Raw genomic sequence first — 16,628 nt, 5'->3', positions numbered from 1 at the left:
CAAGCTCTCCTCACATGCATACCGCAGTCCGCAGAAGGATCTTTCAGCATACCCATTTATTGTCATAGTGGAAGACTTGCACTTATGCAAATAAAGACTTTGAGAAAGTCTTTATTTGTACCTCTGGCTTGAGTGGCACCATAAAGTAAGAAATGTTAAATCTCTCTTCTTTGCAGCTACATAACAGAAAACTTTTTGAATACAGAAAAAAATTTAAAAACAAAAAATACATACATATATAGATATGTTTAAATACCCAAAACTATATTTATTAGATAGTTCAACAAGTAATTCAGAAGGAAATAATAATAATAATAATAATAATAATAATAATAGAGCTCTTGGCATTGGTTTATTTCTGCACAATCCAGAACCTGTGATGACTATGACAGACTATCTTCAGAACATATTTCTCCGAGAGAAATGACAATACAGATCAATGTTCTTCATCCCACACTAGAAGTAAGCTTTATGCTCGATAAGCATTGCAATTTGTAAAAAAATGACACAAGCTCTCAGCTTGCACCATGGCTAAAATTAGAGCCATACACTGGCTTGAGACAATTGTGTTCCACACAGCAGTTGCCCTGGGCTACAGACAGAATGAAGTAAGAGCATTCACATGCTGGTTATTAGGTGCTGATGATAGCTTCAGTCGAGCTGTTACTTAATGATTCACAAAACAGTCACAGCAGACCAGTTAAGTATAAGGTTACTAAATAGCACTTGAAGTCTGTTGTTCTATTTCACTTGAAGCTCAGTCATGCATCCCCAGGACTTTCCAGAGGTTAATGTCACTTTCAAAGGGACCTACAATACAAGGTTTTCTGGATGTAAGCAGGATCTATCTTCTTGATGATGAAGTTGATTTTACTTATCATAATAGGCAAGAGCAATTTTAAAATACATTAATAAAACATGGTTAATACATTATGCAATATAAGGTATGATAGTAAAATCTGTAATAAGTCTATAGTACAATATGTATATTCTACTATTTAAATATATTAGAATGACTAGTCATTGGTCCATTAGTGAGCACAGTAGACTGGTAGTAAAAATTGCACTGCGGCTCTTTTATCTAGACAGATGGCATAAAGTCTACATGGACTTTGTCCAAACACTACCTTCAGAAAAAGCAAGCCTGAGGATGGTTCCATGACCATGAATCTGTTTATATTCTAATGCATTGCCAATAACAACCACACTTAGAAACCAGCAGCCACCTCTTTGCCAAAGTGCACCTGCTGAGAGCGCACGAGGATTTGGAACTGCACATCTAGTGGTGGGGGTCGCAGAGGACAAGGCTGCACCAGAGTATGCCACGTTGCAGTCACTATCTACTCTGGCAATCAGCTAGAACCGACCAGCCTGCTTTAGGCTTGTGTTTCCGATTCAGAAATAAAGTCAAGACATTTTTGACCTTAAAGCAGTAATAAAGTCCGCTTTGTGATTTTTATCCACAGGTAAGCCTATAATAAGGCTTACCTGTAGAAGATCCCCCCCCACCATTTCGGTTCTGGTGACAACCCAACATTCTTATACTTTCACTTTCAGTGATACCAGTAAACAGTACAAAGAGAGTGAATCTCCCTGATGGGGCACACACATCAATAAAAACCTGACAGGTGTTTCAATCCCTCTCCATACTAACCAAAACAAAAAAGTGATACTTTAAAGAGGTCTCTTTAGAAACATTTTCACACAAGATTTTCCCAATGAAGTCCAAATTAGAATAATGTGTGAGTCTTGGGTGAAACCTGTGTGAATTTTCTATGAAAACATTTATAATTAGACCCCTAAATCTGAATGTTTGCTATGTCTTATTGCACATTATAGCCAGGTACAGTTCACTGCAACAATGTGTTTACTGGAACATAAATAATAGAGTGCTGTAAAATATAATAGATATATTAAACAATTAGCATGTTTAAACTGAAAGTTGTATTGGGTATTATAGCTCTGGATGAAAAAATGCCTCTGTGCCCTCAACTAATGCCCCATACACACGATCAAACATTCCAACAACAAAATCCATGGATTTTTTCCGACGGATAATGGCTCAAACTTGTCTTGCATACACACGGTCGCACAAATCTTGTCGGAAATTCCGAACGTCAAGAACGTGGTGACATACAACATGTACGACGAGCCGAGAAAAATTAAGTTCAATAGCCAGTGCGGCTCTTCTGCTGGATTCCGAGCATGCGTGGAACTTTGTGCGTCGGAATTGTGTACACACGATTGGAATTTACAACAACGGATTTTGTTGTCAGAAAATTTGAGATCCAGATCTCAAATTTTGTGTGACGGAAAATCTGATGGAAAATGTCCGAAGGAGCCTACATACGGTCAGAATTTCCGACAACAAGCTCCCATCGAACATTTTCCATCGGAAAATCCGACTGTGTGTACGGGGCATTAGACTTTTTTTTTTTTTATATTAAAGAAGTTTATTAATTTTAATTTATCCATGGTACATACACATTATGTCACATTGTTCCGAATGTAATATACAGAATTGAATAGATACTGTTAACAATCGAATTACTAACAGATATTTGCTGTAAGGTACGTTTTTCAATATGAAATAAAGACTTATACAATTGTGCGACCCTATGTTTTGTGTTCATGTCCTATAGCATCAGCTATCTATATCTTAGTGTTAATTAGCGCACAACACTTAGGTTCAATCACGAACAGGTGTCTGAGTCTTGTAGCCATCTGTCCCAAATTTTTTCATATTTCATGGGGCATCCTCTGTTAGGGTATATGAATTTTTTGTACGGTAGAGTATTATTTATTTCCGTCTTCCACTCAGCAAAACTCGGGGGCAATCTTCTCTTCTCATCCACTTCCTAGCTATTACTTTTCTCACTAAAAATAGGGTTTCTTGTAAAAAGGTTCTAGTGTATTTGTCAATGGACTCAGGCAGTATCCCAAGTAGACACAACTTAGGGTCTAATGTAATTAGTGATCCCATATTATCATGTAAGAACTTCACTACCTGAGTCCAAAGACCCTGTATCTGAGGGCATGACCACATTAGATGAATAAATGTCCCCGACTCTTTCCCACACATTAAGCAAAGGCTAGACTGGGTCTCCCTGTATCTAGCAACCCTAAGCGGGGTTAAATATGCCTGGTGGAGCACAAAAATCTGTATCAGTCTATCCGACAGTTTAGGTGAAGCAGCTCTAGGAGATTCCATGCCCTCTTCCCCTCCCTCATCCTCTAGAGGTCCTATTGCTCTTTCCCAGCGAGGCTTAAGACCATATGCCAGTTTAGAGGCTGCGGGAGTAAGGAGAATATTATAGAACGCCGAAATTAATTTTCGGGGGTCGGTATCCTTTACCATTGCCATAAGGGCATTTGGAATGCACTGAGGAAAGAGGGCCCGGAACTGTCTCTGCATTGCATGTTTGACTTGTAGATATCTATATAACATATGAGGAGGAAGTGAAAATTCCTCTGTAAGATCATTAAAGGATTTGAGAGTACCATTTGATATAAATTGATGTAGGTATAGGATCCCATAATTGATCCATAATTCCACATCTGGTAGTTGCATAAGTTCCGGTAGATTCTTATTAAACCATAACGGAGTGTAATCATCATACTGAGGAATTTCCAATTTCTTTAAAGCTATGGCCCATATTTTACTATAATGGTATAGCATGGATTTGTTGTCGCTGTGTGGTTCTGTACTGCTGGATTCTACCACTATCGCGTATATGGAGTCCTTAGTTCTCGTAGCCTCCCTGGCGGTTTTCCCGAGTGTGGCTCAGGGTTAAAATTCAGTACCTTAGCGGTAACCCCGAGCCACACTCGGGATCGCATTGCAGGATCCTGGGGCGGCTTTACTTACCTTGTCCCCGGGATCCTGCGATGTCCCCCGCTGTGTCCGAGGGCTCCGTCCTCCTCCGAAGCCTCTCCGTGCCAGGCTCCGTTCCCTGCGAGCGGCGCGACGCACGGGGGCGGAGCCTGGCGGCAAATTCAAAAAACTGTCAAAATCATAACACATACAGTACTGTAATCTTACAGATTACAGTACTGTATGAAATTATTTCACATCCCTTTTGTCCCCAGTGCTCTGGCCCATGCCCTGCATGCAGTTTTACATGATATACACTGTTCTTTCTGCCTGGAAACTGGAGATTGTCCATAGCAACCAAAAAGTGTCCCTTTACGTCAAAAGTGGCTTTAGACCAGCTAGAAAACAGCGATAGTAAATTAGAACACTTGCAGAATTGAGCGATAGTGAATTGTGGGGAAATTTATTTTATTACTATTTTTTTAAATTTTTTTTAATTATTTATTTTTATTTATTATATTATAATTTATGTTTTTGTGTTTCAAACTTTATCATACCCGGGATATCTACTAGACTCTGGTTTGGACAGATTTAAGTGTGTTATTGTTAAGATTTACAGACCTACAATATAAAACGCCAAATTTCCATGCAAAATAATGGTACCGCTTTCAGCACCTAAAATCCGAAATAATCATACCGCCAGGGAGGTTAACTCGTTTGGGGCAAAGTAATTGAAGAAACCTATCCCTATCTGTCTTGTCAATATGATATAGTTGGGACATCTGTGACGCTACATAATATAGGTTGAAGTCTGGCAGTGCAGTGCCTCCAAGATCCGCAGGGTTTTTAAGTACCTGCCAAGCCAATTTGTGCCTACTGGTTCCCCACACAAACGGTTTAAGAAGGGCTTCAATTATTTTAAAGTATTTTAGGGGTACATAAATTGGAGTATGCCATATTACATATAAAATTTTGGGCAGGAGAATCATTTTGATTAAATTTATACGGCCCCAAACCCCTAACGGGAGACGAGCCCATACCTTAAGTTTGGATTTTATATGAGTGATTAACGGTTCCACATTTAATGAAATATAGTCAGCTGGTGCCCTAGAAACATAGATTCCTAAGTATTTTATGACGCTAACCCGTTGCAGTGGTAAGTTGGCCTGTATCTCAGTTGGTGGGAAACTATCTATAGACAAAATTTGAGATTTTTCCCAATTAATTTTCAAACCAGAGAATGTTCCAAACTGTTCAATGGTTTGTAGCGCCGTTTTAAGAGAAGGGCCTGAATCTGCCAAGTATAGTAGCGTATCATCCGCATACATACTTATTTTCTCTGTAAGGGTACCTGATTCTAAGCCTCGTATTTCCGGATCTGCTCGGATGGATATAGCTAACGGTTCCGCGGCCAAGGCATATAGAAGTGGGGACAGGGGACATCCCTGTCTCGTTCCTCTGCTAAGAGTGAACTGTTCGGAGGTCCAACTGTTAGCCACAACCTTGGCCGTAGGTGACTGGTACAGTAGTTGTACCCATTTAATGAATTTCGGTCCAAAGCCATATCCCTCAAGGCATCTCCACAAATACTCTCACTCCACCGAGTCAAACGCCTTAGCCGTATCTAAGGTCACTATCACTCTTGAACCAACTTCCGCATGTTCGGCTTGTAAATTAATATATAATTTACGGAGATTAAAGGATGTATTACGGCCTGGCATAAAGCCCGCCTGGTCAGCATGAATTAGTGACAATATTACTTGGTTAAGTCATAATGACAGAATCTAAGCTAGGATTTTTATATCTACTTGGAGTAGAGAGATTGGCCTGTAGGATTCTGGATAGCCCAGATCCTTTCCTGGTTTAGGGAGGAGAATTATTGTGGCCTCTCTCATGGATGGGGCTAACGTAAATGTTTCCAATAGGTGGTTATACAATTTAAGCAACTTAGGTATAATTACATCATCTGTATTTATGGGTGCCTCTAGTATATCTACTTGTTCATTCGTTAATTGAGGAAGATTTATTTTGTGGAAGAAATTTTCTCTCAAATCTGTAGATCCTGTTGTTTTTGTCACGTACAAGTCTCTAAAAAAATCCCTGAATCTAGTTGTTACTGTATAGGGGTCCGTAATTGGGTTACCATCTGGACCCTGCAGAGTAATAACTACTGGGGGTCTATCCTCACTGTGTACCAGGTACGCTAGTAGTTTACCCGCTTTTTCTCCATGTTCGAATAATAATAATAATTTGTTTGGTGAAGAATAGCTTTTGTCTGGCTTTAGAAAATTGGATTTGATTCACTATCCTAGATTGTAGTTTAAGTCTAGCGGCAATGTCCGGAGTGGGATTAGAAGTATATTCTTGCTCAGTAACATTTAATTCCTCTATTGCCTTATTAAATGTGTCAGCAGAGTCTTCCTTAATTTTATTTAACAGGGAAGATAAAGTTATACGTGCGTATATCTTAAAAGAATCCCAGATTGCTGAAAAAGAGGCTGTTTGATTATTGTCCGCAAAATAACGTTCCCAAAGGTTTTGGAGTTCATTATCTTCCGGCAATAGAGTCAGCCAGAACGGATTCAAGTGCCAGGGCTTTCTAGGTTTATCTATAGGGATAATCAGGGTAGTCCAGTATGGACTATGATCAGAAAGTAGTCTAGGGCAGAAAGTAGCGTCAATGATGCGCGGCGACAAAGAACTCGACACCAAGACAAAATCGATACGTGACATGGAGTTGTGGGTGCTGGAGAAACAGGAGTAATGCCTTAATTTTGGGATTCTTAAAGCACCAGGTATCCACTAAGTGGAAAGCGGATATCATCTTAACAAATCTTGTCTTGTCCGTCTCCAGCCCCAAAGATTGCGGGGCATTAGACTTTTGATTAAAAAAAAAAATGTGTTAAATGTGTGTGGGTACACAGGTGTGTGCAGAGGTAGTATATCATTATGGCAAAGGTAAAAAGGAAAAGGAAGATCATATAATCCAGATCTTAATTCACAATATAAGTTCATGAGATTACAACTATTGGGTCGCTTTTTTTCTATCAGTCTTAGATGTGCTTTGTTCTTGCAGCAACAGGTTACTGTCAAGTGTCCCCAGTTTCCTGTACCTGGGGGGCATACCCCTCACAGGGGATAATGCCGTTGATAAGGAATTGTGGTAAGTTAGCACCCCTCTGCATTACATCACCTTGTATAACACACAGTCTTCAATGACTAACTTCAAATATTTGTACCTTCAGTTCAATTCCATCTGCATGCTGTACGGATTCCATAGTGTGTTTAACAAGCCCTATAATTGTATGAAAACAAAAGTTCAATTAAAATGGCTATTTAAAAGACGTTATTAGAAAATTTTAAACGTCCTAGCAGTTTTCCTTATTTTCATAAATGTATTTTCCTGAGTTAAATCAATCTTTGATTAATCATTACAAAGAAAGGTTATTTGCCATTATTAGCATTAGTCATTGAGTAAACTGTCTCTGTAGGGAGCATCATAATTACTAAACACAGCCAGCTTTTTGCAGAATACAGAATATAATTAACCAATATCAGTGTCATTAAGTACATTTTTTTCTAAATATGTCCTGGGAAGTTATGAAAACCACTAAGCAATACCGAGGTGAAAATGATACATTAACTGTACAAAAAAGTGCCAACCACCCCAATCTATAACTAGCCTTTGCATTAAGGAGCATATGGAAGGGCAACGCACATCACAAACAATCTTTGTTTGTTTGGAAAATGATAAGTTAAAGTGATTCTAAAGGCTTTTTTTGTTTTTGTTGTTAAATAACAAACATGTTATATTTACCTGCTCTATGTAGTGGTTTTGCACAGAATAGCCACAATCTTCCTCTTCCCGGGTCCCCCGTTGGCATTCTTGGCCCAAAACCTCCTACTGAATGCCCCCAGAGCAAGCAGCTTGCACCTCCCCTCCCTCTCATAATTGGCTCACTGGCTGTGGTCTCAGCCAATAAGGAGGGAGAGACGCAGGAGAGCCAAGGCTCTCGTGCACATCGCTGGATGGAGATGGGGCTCAGGTAGGCCTTAGGGGGTGCTGCTGCACAGAAGAGGTTTTTTACCCTCATGCATCGAGTACATGAAGGTAAAAAAACTTCAGCCTTTAGAACCACTTTAACCTCATAATGCTACCTCCCAACATGCCTCTAAATGGGTTTTATTGCCCAGGAGGTGGTGTGGCTTCTGTATCATGTGAACACTGTGATTGGCTGTCACAGTGGTCACATGATCAGGAGTCTGTCCTGCTTGTTCAGGCTTAAAAGCCCTGACTGAAAGTGGTTGGTGACTACAGCGCAGTGGCTGATAGTTGAAGCCCACCTTTCATGGTGCTGAATATATGCATTATAGTCAGCAAGACGCTGAATAAGACACACATTACATTATGTTGACAGCCATGTTGTTTGTAAAAAAGAAAAAAAAAAGCATAGATATATGTTTTACGTAGGCACTAAGAGTTGGTAACTCTGCCAAAAAAGTTTTTTTCTTTTTTTTCCTTACAAAGCATAAAAAAAGAGGGGTAATCAAGTGAGACTTTCATTTCTTGGTGAATAGGGAAAAATTGATAGGTTGGCTTTTATATATTAATTGTTTTCACCAAGTGTACTGCAGAGAGTCAAAGCAACAATTGTTAATCTCTTTCAACCAAATGCTAGAAGAAGCTGACAGTTTTCGATATCAATGCAGTGTTTAGTAAACACTACATATTGTGAGTTCACAATTGACCGTTGACAGCGTCCCATGACTGACAACAAGTATTATTGGCTCTTGGCCTTCAAAACAATGAGCACAGATCTATCTAATTGACATCATGGTCACAACATCGGTATGTATGATCACATGCACCCTTATGTGCCATTGCATAATCATACTATAATCCACGTTTAAAATAGAAACACTAGTTACAACTATTTTGTTTGTTTTGGTTTGAATAGAATGAGAAAGGATTACTGATTTTAACCGCTTGCTGACCATCTGTCGCAGTTGTACTGCGGCAGAATGGCACAGGCAGGTGATTCCATCAGGAATAGATCAATCCCCAGGTCCAGGCCAGTGATATCTGGCCTGGACCTGGTGATCGGTCCTGACGGATGAGATCCTTCCCCTGTCATGTAAGTGTAAACACTGGCAGGGGAAGTAATGTCATCTCTCCTCGTGATGGTCTATTCCGTTCCAGACCAAGGAGAGAAGACATCACAGAGTGAGTTGCACAACACTAAACTGACACCAGGTCACGTAGGCACACAATTCACCCCCTGATCACCCCCCCGTTAACCCCTTCACCATCTGTCACTGTGTCACCCAGTGCAGCGTTCAGATTTTTTTTAGATTGCTGTACTGGTGTCATTAGTGACAAAAATCAGCGTTAGGGCAATTAGTATTAGCCCCAGATAGGTTTAGGGACCCCCTAACCCCCCCAATAAAGGTTTAACCCCTTGATTACCCCTGTCACCTGTGATCACTGTATAAGTGTCACAGGTGATGCAGTTTAGCTAGATTTTTTTTTATAGCGCCAGGGCACCCGCCGTATTTTACCCAATAAAGATTTAACCCCCTGATCACCCAGCCGGTGATTAAAGTTAGGTTTTAGTGTCAGATAGGGTCTGCGTCGCCCCAGGCAGCGTCAGATCAGCGTCAAACCCCCCATTAACTCCCCCAAGAAGGGTTTAACCCCTTGATCACCCCCTGTCACCTGTGATCATTGTATAAGTGTCACGGGTGATGCAGTTTAGCTAGATTTTTTTTATAGCGTCAGGGCACCGGTTGTATTTTACCCAATAAAGGTTTAACCCCCTGATCACCCGATGGGTGATCAAAGTTAGGTTTTAGGGTCAGATAGGGTCTGCGTCGCCCCAGGCAGTGTCAGATCAGTGCCAGTAGCGCTAACACCCTCGCACGCACCATACACCTCCCTTTTATTATTATTATACAGGATTTATATATTATATAGAATCCTATGAAGAAGTCAATATGACGAAACATGTCGGAGGCGTGGCTGTATGGCAACCCAGCATCTGTTCGTAACGTGTGACATATTGCGCTCTGCACTGGACGGCTGTTACCACCTCGTAGTGCTGACGAACCAACGAGGGAAGGGGTGAGAGTTCTATGCTGCATCCCGGGTCCGCTGTGACCACCAGTGCATTGCCATTAACAGTCATAGGAGTTTCTGTTTTATGCTGTTTTAACTGTTATAGAATGTGAGTACAATTGTAGAAGACCTTTTTTGTGTAATTCAATAAATGATCTTAAACGTTATCACACTATTGGAGGCATTATTTAGTTTCATGGTGATATACCTCCGCCTGTTGAGGAGCGCTGCTAATTAGAGAACCCCATCTGCTGTGGACGCAACTCCTGGGGGGCTTCAACATTGCTTATACACCGAGCATGAGAGTGCAAGGCATTTTCTTCTGGTGAGTGCGGCTCCATAAGAGTGGATCACAATCACAACCGGTGTGGTGGAGGAGATGTTTATGGCACACTAAGATTGCTGTTTCAAACCCACTTTTTTAACACACATTATTGTGCATGGACTTTGTCACATCAGCTTATTTTGAATTGCACGAACTGTTTATTGATATTTGTTTTAGATTCTTTATCTGCTTTATTACTATTATTTTTTTCTTTTGTCACTAAAGGAAAGGTTTAACTATTTGGAATATCACGGATATATATTATATATATTTTTGTTTGGTACAGGTATAGAACCTCTGGTTACAGTACTTTACACTATTAGCCATCACTATAATTTATCTGATTCATTGAGATTCAAATCATTTATAGCACCACTATTTCATTTATTTGAAATACTATCTCACAATATATTTTTTAAGTTGGCAGCTACAGTTATTGTTAGGTTTGTATCATAGCGCAGTGGTGGTCCATCAATTTTTTTTTTTTGCACGACACTTGATCACTGTTTTTTAATATTTAGGATTTATATAGCGCCAACAGTTTACGCAGCGCTTTACAATATAAAAGGGAGACAATACAGTTATAATACAATAAGATACAGGAGGATTAAAAGGGCCCTGCTCAGAAGAGCTAACAATCTAATAGGGTGGGGCAGGTGGTACAAAAGGTTGTAACTGTGGCGAATGAGCCAATGGAAGTGGTAAAAGATTAGTTAGAGATGTTACAGGCCTTCCTGAAGAGATGAGTTTTCAGGGACTGCCTGAAGGTAGCAAGAGTAGGGGATAGCTGGACAGGTGGAGGTAGCCAGTTCCAGAGGATGGGAGAGGCTCTGGAGAAATCCTGGAGACGAGCATGAGAGGAGGAGACAAGAGAGCTTGAGAGTAGGAGGTCTTGAGAAGAGCAGAGAGGACGATCTGGGTGATATTTGGAGACAAGATTGGTGATGTAGCTTGGGGCAGAGTTGTGAATGGCTTTGTATGTTGTGGTTAGTATTTTGAATTTAATTCGCTGGGTGATTAGGAGCCAGTGTAGGGATTGGAGGAGAGGGTTGGCAGACACTGGGCGGTTGGTAAGGTGGATAAGTCTGGCAGTAGCATTCATGATAGACTGAAGAGGGGATAGCCTATGGAGAGGCAGGCCAATGAGAAGGGAGTTGCAATAGTCAAGGCGAGAGATAACAAGGGAGTGAATGAGGAGCTTGGTAGTTTCATTTGTTAAAAAGGGGCGAATTTTAGAGATGTTATGGAGGTGAATTCTACAAACTTTTTTTTTTTTTTTTTACAATCTTTATTTATCAAAACATTTTTAATACACATTATGAAACATATACACATCCATATCATAAAATAATTATATTATTCTTTATCAGAACATTATTCAAATTTCTTTTTCATTTTAGTTATTTATGTTATTAAATCAAGGATGTGAAACCCATATTTTAAGCCTACCTACCCACCCACATCTCCTCAGTCATACCCATTCATACTAACAGACTACAGACAAACACAAAAAAAAAAAAAAAAAAAAAAATTTCTCTTTCTTCTTTTCTTTTTTTATTCTCTCTTAAAAAAAAAAAAAAAAAAAAGGTCCTTTCCTGTTATGTTCTTTAATACTTCTATATTGTCCTTAGAAGTCTCGAAGAGGCTCTGAACTCCTCCCATCTAGCCCATATGTTTAATATTTGTTCCTTCAACCCCTCTTCTATCGTCATTCTTTCCTCCAAGGCACGCATCACCGTCATTTCACACTCCCATTCAACAACAAACGGCGCCAGTGTATTTTTCCATTTTCTTGCTATAACAGTTCGTGCCGCCGTCAAAAAATATTTCAAAATTCCCTTTTTTATGTTTTTTAATGATCCTGGAATCATAGACAATACTGTCACCTGTATTTCTGGATATAGCTCGGTCCCGGTCAATGCTCTAAAGATCTCGAATATTTTTTGCCAGAATGGTTGGATTTCTGAGCAATAGTACCAAATATGTGACATTGTACCCTGAGCTACATGACACCTCCAACAAATATCCGCATTATCCGGATTCATTTTATGTAAGTCTACAGGGCATCTATACCATCTGGCTAAGATTTTATAATTTCTTTCTTGATTTTTAACCAATATTGAAAGTTTATGGGTCGCTATAATTGCCTTTTCCCATGTTTCCCTGGGGAATTCAATTCCGATCTCTAGTTCCCATTTTTTGATATATGGTAGTTCCTGTCCTTTATTTTCTGAGATTAAGTATTTATAAATCTTAGATAAGACATGTGTGGGTCTAAGTTCTTGCAAAAAAAATTTTTCTAAATTTGTCAAAGGCCTATCCATTACGGACTCCTTTGTTAAAGATTCAATGTACCGCTGGAGCAGACCATGCTGCATCCATTTGTTTTTATGTTCTACCCCCAATGCTTCCAATGGGAGGAGTTTATTCCCTTCTATCGTTTCCACTATCCTAGTATCCCCACTTCTTTTCCATTTAAGAAATGTTTTAGATTCAAGTGTCAGTGGAAACTCTGGATTACTAAATAATGGGGTCATAGGACCCATATAAGTAGATCCGCTCCTTCTCTTTATTATAGTATCCCAAGCTTTTAATGTTGATACCACTAGCGAGGGCATCTCACTCTCCGGCGGTCTTTGCGCTCTTTTGATCCAAGGTAAGGATTTTAATTTGAGGCCCGTAATCTCTTCCTCAAGCTTCTCCCATTGTTTATTATCTCTATTGTGGAACCAATCCACTATTCTAGTTATCAATATTGCTCTGAGATACATATCTATATCTGGAAGGGCAAGGCCCCCATCTTCTTTAGTTTTATTTAACACCTTTCTTTTAATTCTGGGTGTCTTGCCTCCCCAGATAAATTTTCCTATTAATCTATGCAATTTTTCCAGAGTATTTGTTGAAGGAAAAATGGGTATTGCCTGAAGAATATATAATATTTTGGGAAGTATATCCATCTTTACTATACTTACTCTACCCAACCAGGAGAACATTCCCTTTTCATATTGTTGTAGCGTTCTCATGGTTTTTTGCACCATTGGGACATAATTACACTCCCGTAATTTATCAAGATCATTGGGGATATAGGTAACCAAATATTTGATTGCATTCTCTTGCCATTTAAAAGAAAAATCTTTTTTAAGAAGTTCCACCATATTGCTTGGTAGATTAATATTCAGAGCTTCAGATTTACTATAATTTACTTTGAAATTACTTAATGCACCAAATCGTTTAAATTCAGATATCAGATTTGGTAATGATATCAATGGATTTGTAATATATAACAGGATATCATCTGCATATACTGACATTTTATACTCCATATCTCCTACTTTAATTCCTTGTATGTCTTTATTTTTTCGAATTTCTATTAGTAAGTGCTCCATCACCAGTATATATAATATTGGGGATAGCAGACAACCCTGTCGAGTTCCATTTGTTATAGGGACTACCTCCGATAGGTCGCCATTTGCCCGTATTCTAGCTGTTGAGTTCTTATATAAGGCCATTATTTTATCCATAAGTATAGGACCCACCCCCCACTGCACTAGGGTCTCTCTAAGGAAGCTCCATCCCACCCTGTCGAATGCTTTCTCAGCATCAATCGCTAATAGGCAGGATGGGATGGAGCCTCTCTGTGTGTGTTCCACTAATGTGAGTGTTTTTAGAGTATTATCTCTTGCTTCTCTTCCTCCTATAAAACCCACCTGATCTAAATGTATGTATGCCGGCATTAAAGGGGCGAGTCTATTGGCAATTATTTTAGCATAAAGTCTCAGGTCCACATTTGTTAGGGAGATTGGTCTATAATTTCCACATAAAGTATGATCCTTCTCTGGTTTGGGTATAAGTGAGATATAGGCCTGCATGCTTTGTGGAACAAAAGGCACTGACGTGGATATTGCATTGAATGTATGCTTCATAATGGGAATGAGTTTTTTAAATATTTTATAGAATCTTAAAGCCATCAGGGCCTGGACTTTTCCCCGGTACTAATGCATCGATTACTTTTTGTATTTTGCTCTCCGAGAAGTCCTGATCTAATTGTACCCTTTCTGTCAGAGCTAATACAGGAAGTGCTGTTTCTCTTACGTAGTGATCGATTCTTTGTTGGATTCCCTCCGTATCTCTATTTGTGACACAGTTAGGAATGTTATATAATTTCATGTAAAAAGTCTGAAACTCCTTCAGTATCCCCTTTGGATCATATCTCATATCTCCTTTTTCTGACTTAATCTTAACAATAGGCAGTGTATTGCCCCGATGGCGCAAAGCCCTTGCGAGAAGTTTACTTGGTTTATTACCCTGTTGATAATATAGGGCGCGATTACTATCTCTTATACGCAAAGTTTGCTCATTTATCAATGTTTTTTATTCTGTTTTCATTTCCGTTAACTCTATTGATATTTCACGTGTTGGATTTTGATTATGTTGAGCTTCTATTTTGGGTATTTCTTTTAATAGTTGAGTCATTCTATTGCCTTTTAATTTTTTCAATCTGGCCCTGTGTTTTATGAAAAGCCCTCGAATTACACATTTTAATGTTTCCCATTTGATCGGCAAAGATCGGCAAATTTGATCTACAAACTTTTGACAACAATTGGATTTGAGGCTGAAATGACAAGTCAGAGTCTAGGATTACACCGAGTACCCTGGCGTGAGGGGGAGGGACTGATAGTTGCATTGTTGATTTTGATGGAAAAGTCATGGAGGGGGGCACGGGCGGGGGGGAATATTAATAGCTCAGTTTTAGAGAGATTTAGTTTAAGGAAGTGGTGCAACATCCATGCTGATATGTCAGTTAGTAAGTTAGTAATGCGAGAGGAGACTGAAGGAGTGAGGTGGGGAGTAGACAGATAGATTTGGGTGTCATCAGCGTATAAGTGGTATTGGAAGCCGTGGGCGGTTATCAAGTGACCAAGGGAGGAGGTGTAGATAGAGAAGAGAAGGGGTCCAAGAACACAGCCTTGGGGGACTCCCACAGAAAGTGGCAATGGAGAGGAGGAGACAGAGTTGTAGTTGACACTGAAGGAGTACTGTGATAAATAGGCAGAGAACCAGGATAGAGCAGAATCTCGGAGACCAAGGGAATGTAGTTTAATGAGAAGGAGCGGGTGGTCAACAGTATCAAAGGCCACAGAGAGGTCAAGTAGTAGGAGTATGGATTACTGTCTGTTGGTTTTAGCAGTTAGTAAATCGTTAGTGAGTTTTAGTAAGGCAGTTTCTGTGCTGTGAGCGAAAGCCAGACTGTAAAGGGTCAAGAAGGTTTTTTTCACGAGGTAGGGGCTAAGACGGTTGTAGACTAAGCTTAGAGGTGAATGGGTGCAATGAGATGGGTCTTAAGTTGTTCAGGTTGGTGGGGTCCAGTGAGGGCTTTTTAAGTATGGGAGTGATCTGTGCATGTTTTAGAGGGGAGGGGAAGGTGCCACTAGAGAGGGAGATATTGAAGATGTGAGTGAGGGAGCATAGGATAGAAGAAGAGGGTGACCGTAGTAGTTGTGAGGGAACAGGATCCAGGGGACAATTAGTTAAGTGGGCATCTGAGAAAAGTTTTGTAACCTCTTCAGTAGTAGCCAATTCAAAAGAGCAGAGTGTTGAATGTGCTGTTAGGCAAGGTATGTTGGGTGGGGAAGATGTACGCACAGTGGAGGTATCCTCACAAATTGCATCAATCTTGTCTTTGAAGTGATTGACAATCTCTTGGGCAGTGAGTGAGTTAGTGGGTAGAGGGGGTGGGGGGCGAATCAGAGAGTTAAAGGATGAGAAGAGCCGACGGGGACTGGATGACAAGGAATTAAAAAGAGAGACAAAGTAGGCTTGTTTGGCGGCATGGAGGCATGAATTGTATTTTAGAAGGGCAGATTTATATAGGGTGAAGTCTTGCAGGCATTTGGTTTTACGCCACAGTCGTTCAAGAGCATGGCAATGTCTCTTGAGATTTCTAGTGTTGTCAGTTTGCCAGGGTTGTAACGGTCGGGGCCTGATTCTGTGTGTGGTTAGAGGACCAAGTGCATCTAGTAATGATGAGAGTGAACTATTGTAGATAGAGGTGGCCAGGTCAGGACAGGACAGGGGAGAGATTATGTCATATAGGTGGTCAGTCGCAGAATAGAGAAGAGAAGGATTAAAGTGGCGTAGGTTTCTACAAGTAATTGTTTGCTGCTTGGAGGGATGGGTGGTTGGAGGCAAGGATACAGTGAAAGTAATGAGGTTGTGTTCAGAGAGAGGAAAGGGGATGTTGGTGAGGTTGCCAGGGTTGCAGAGATGGAAGAATACAAGGTCAAGGGTATTACCATTGGAGTGAGTGGAAGTATGTGTCCATTTGGTTAGGTCAAAAGATGAGGTTAAGTCGAGAAGTTTAGCTGTAGTTGGGC

At 40.1% G+C, this 16,628-nt stretch overlaps 1 protein-coding gene across 1 annotated transcript in view; it reads right to left on the bottom strand.

Annotated features, from left to right (window-relative positions):
* Positions 1-347: 347 nt before the first annotated feature.
* POLN (DNA polymerase nu) overlaps positions 348-16,628 on the bottom strand; it is a 202,735-nt gene continuing 186,454 nt past the window's right edge. Inside the window, exons 21-22 of the mRNA XM_073610916.1 lie at positions 7,054-7,109; positions 348-810 (exon numbers count right to left, since the gene is read on the bottom strand). Coding sequence (XP_073467017.1) covers positions 742-810; positions 7,054-7,109 — 125 coding nt within the window. The 3' untranslated portion in view covers positions 348-741. The remainder of the gene's footprint in view (positions 811-7,053; positions 7,110-16,628) is intronic.

Source organism: Aquarana catesbeiana, linkage group LG01, assembly GCF_042186555.1.
Source record: "Aquarana catesbeiana isolate 2022-GZ linkage group LG01, ASM4218655v1, whole genome shotgun sequence".
Lineage (NCBI taxonomy): Eukaryota > Metazoa > Chordata > Amphibia > Anura > Ranidae > Aquarana > Aquarana catesbeiana.
The sequence above is the reverse complement of the archived record's forward strand: the minus strand, read 5'-3'. Positions and strand labels throughout refer to the sequence as shown.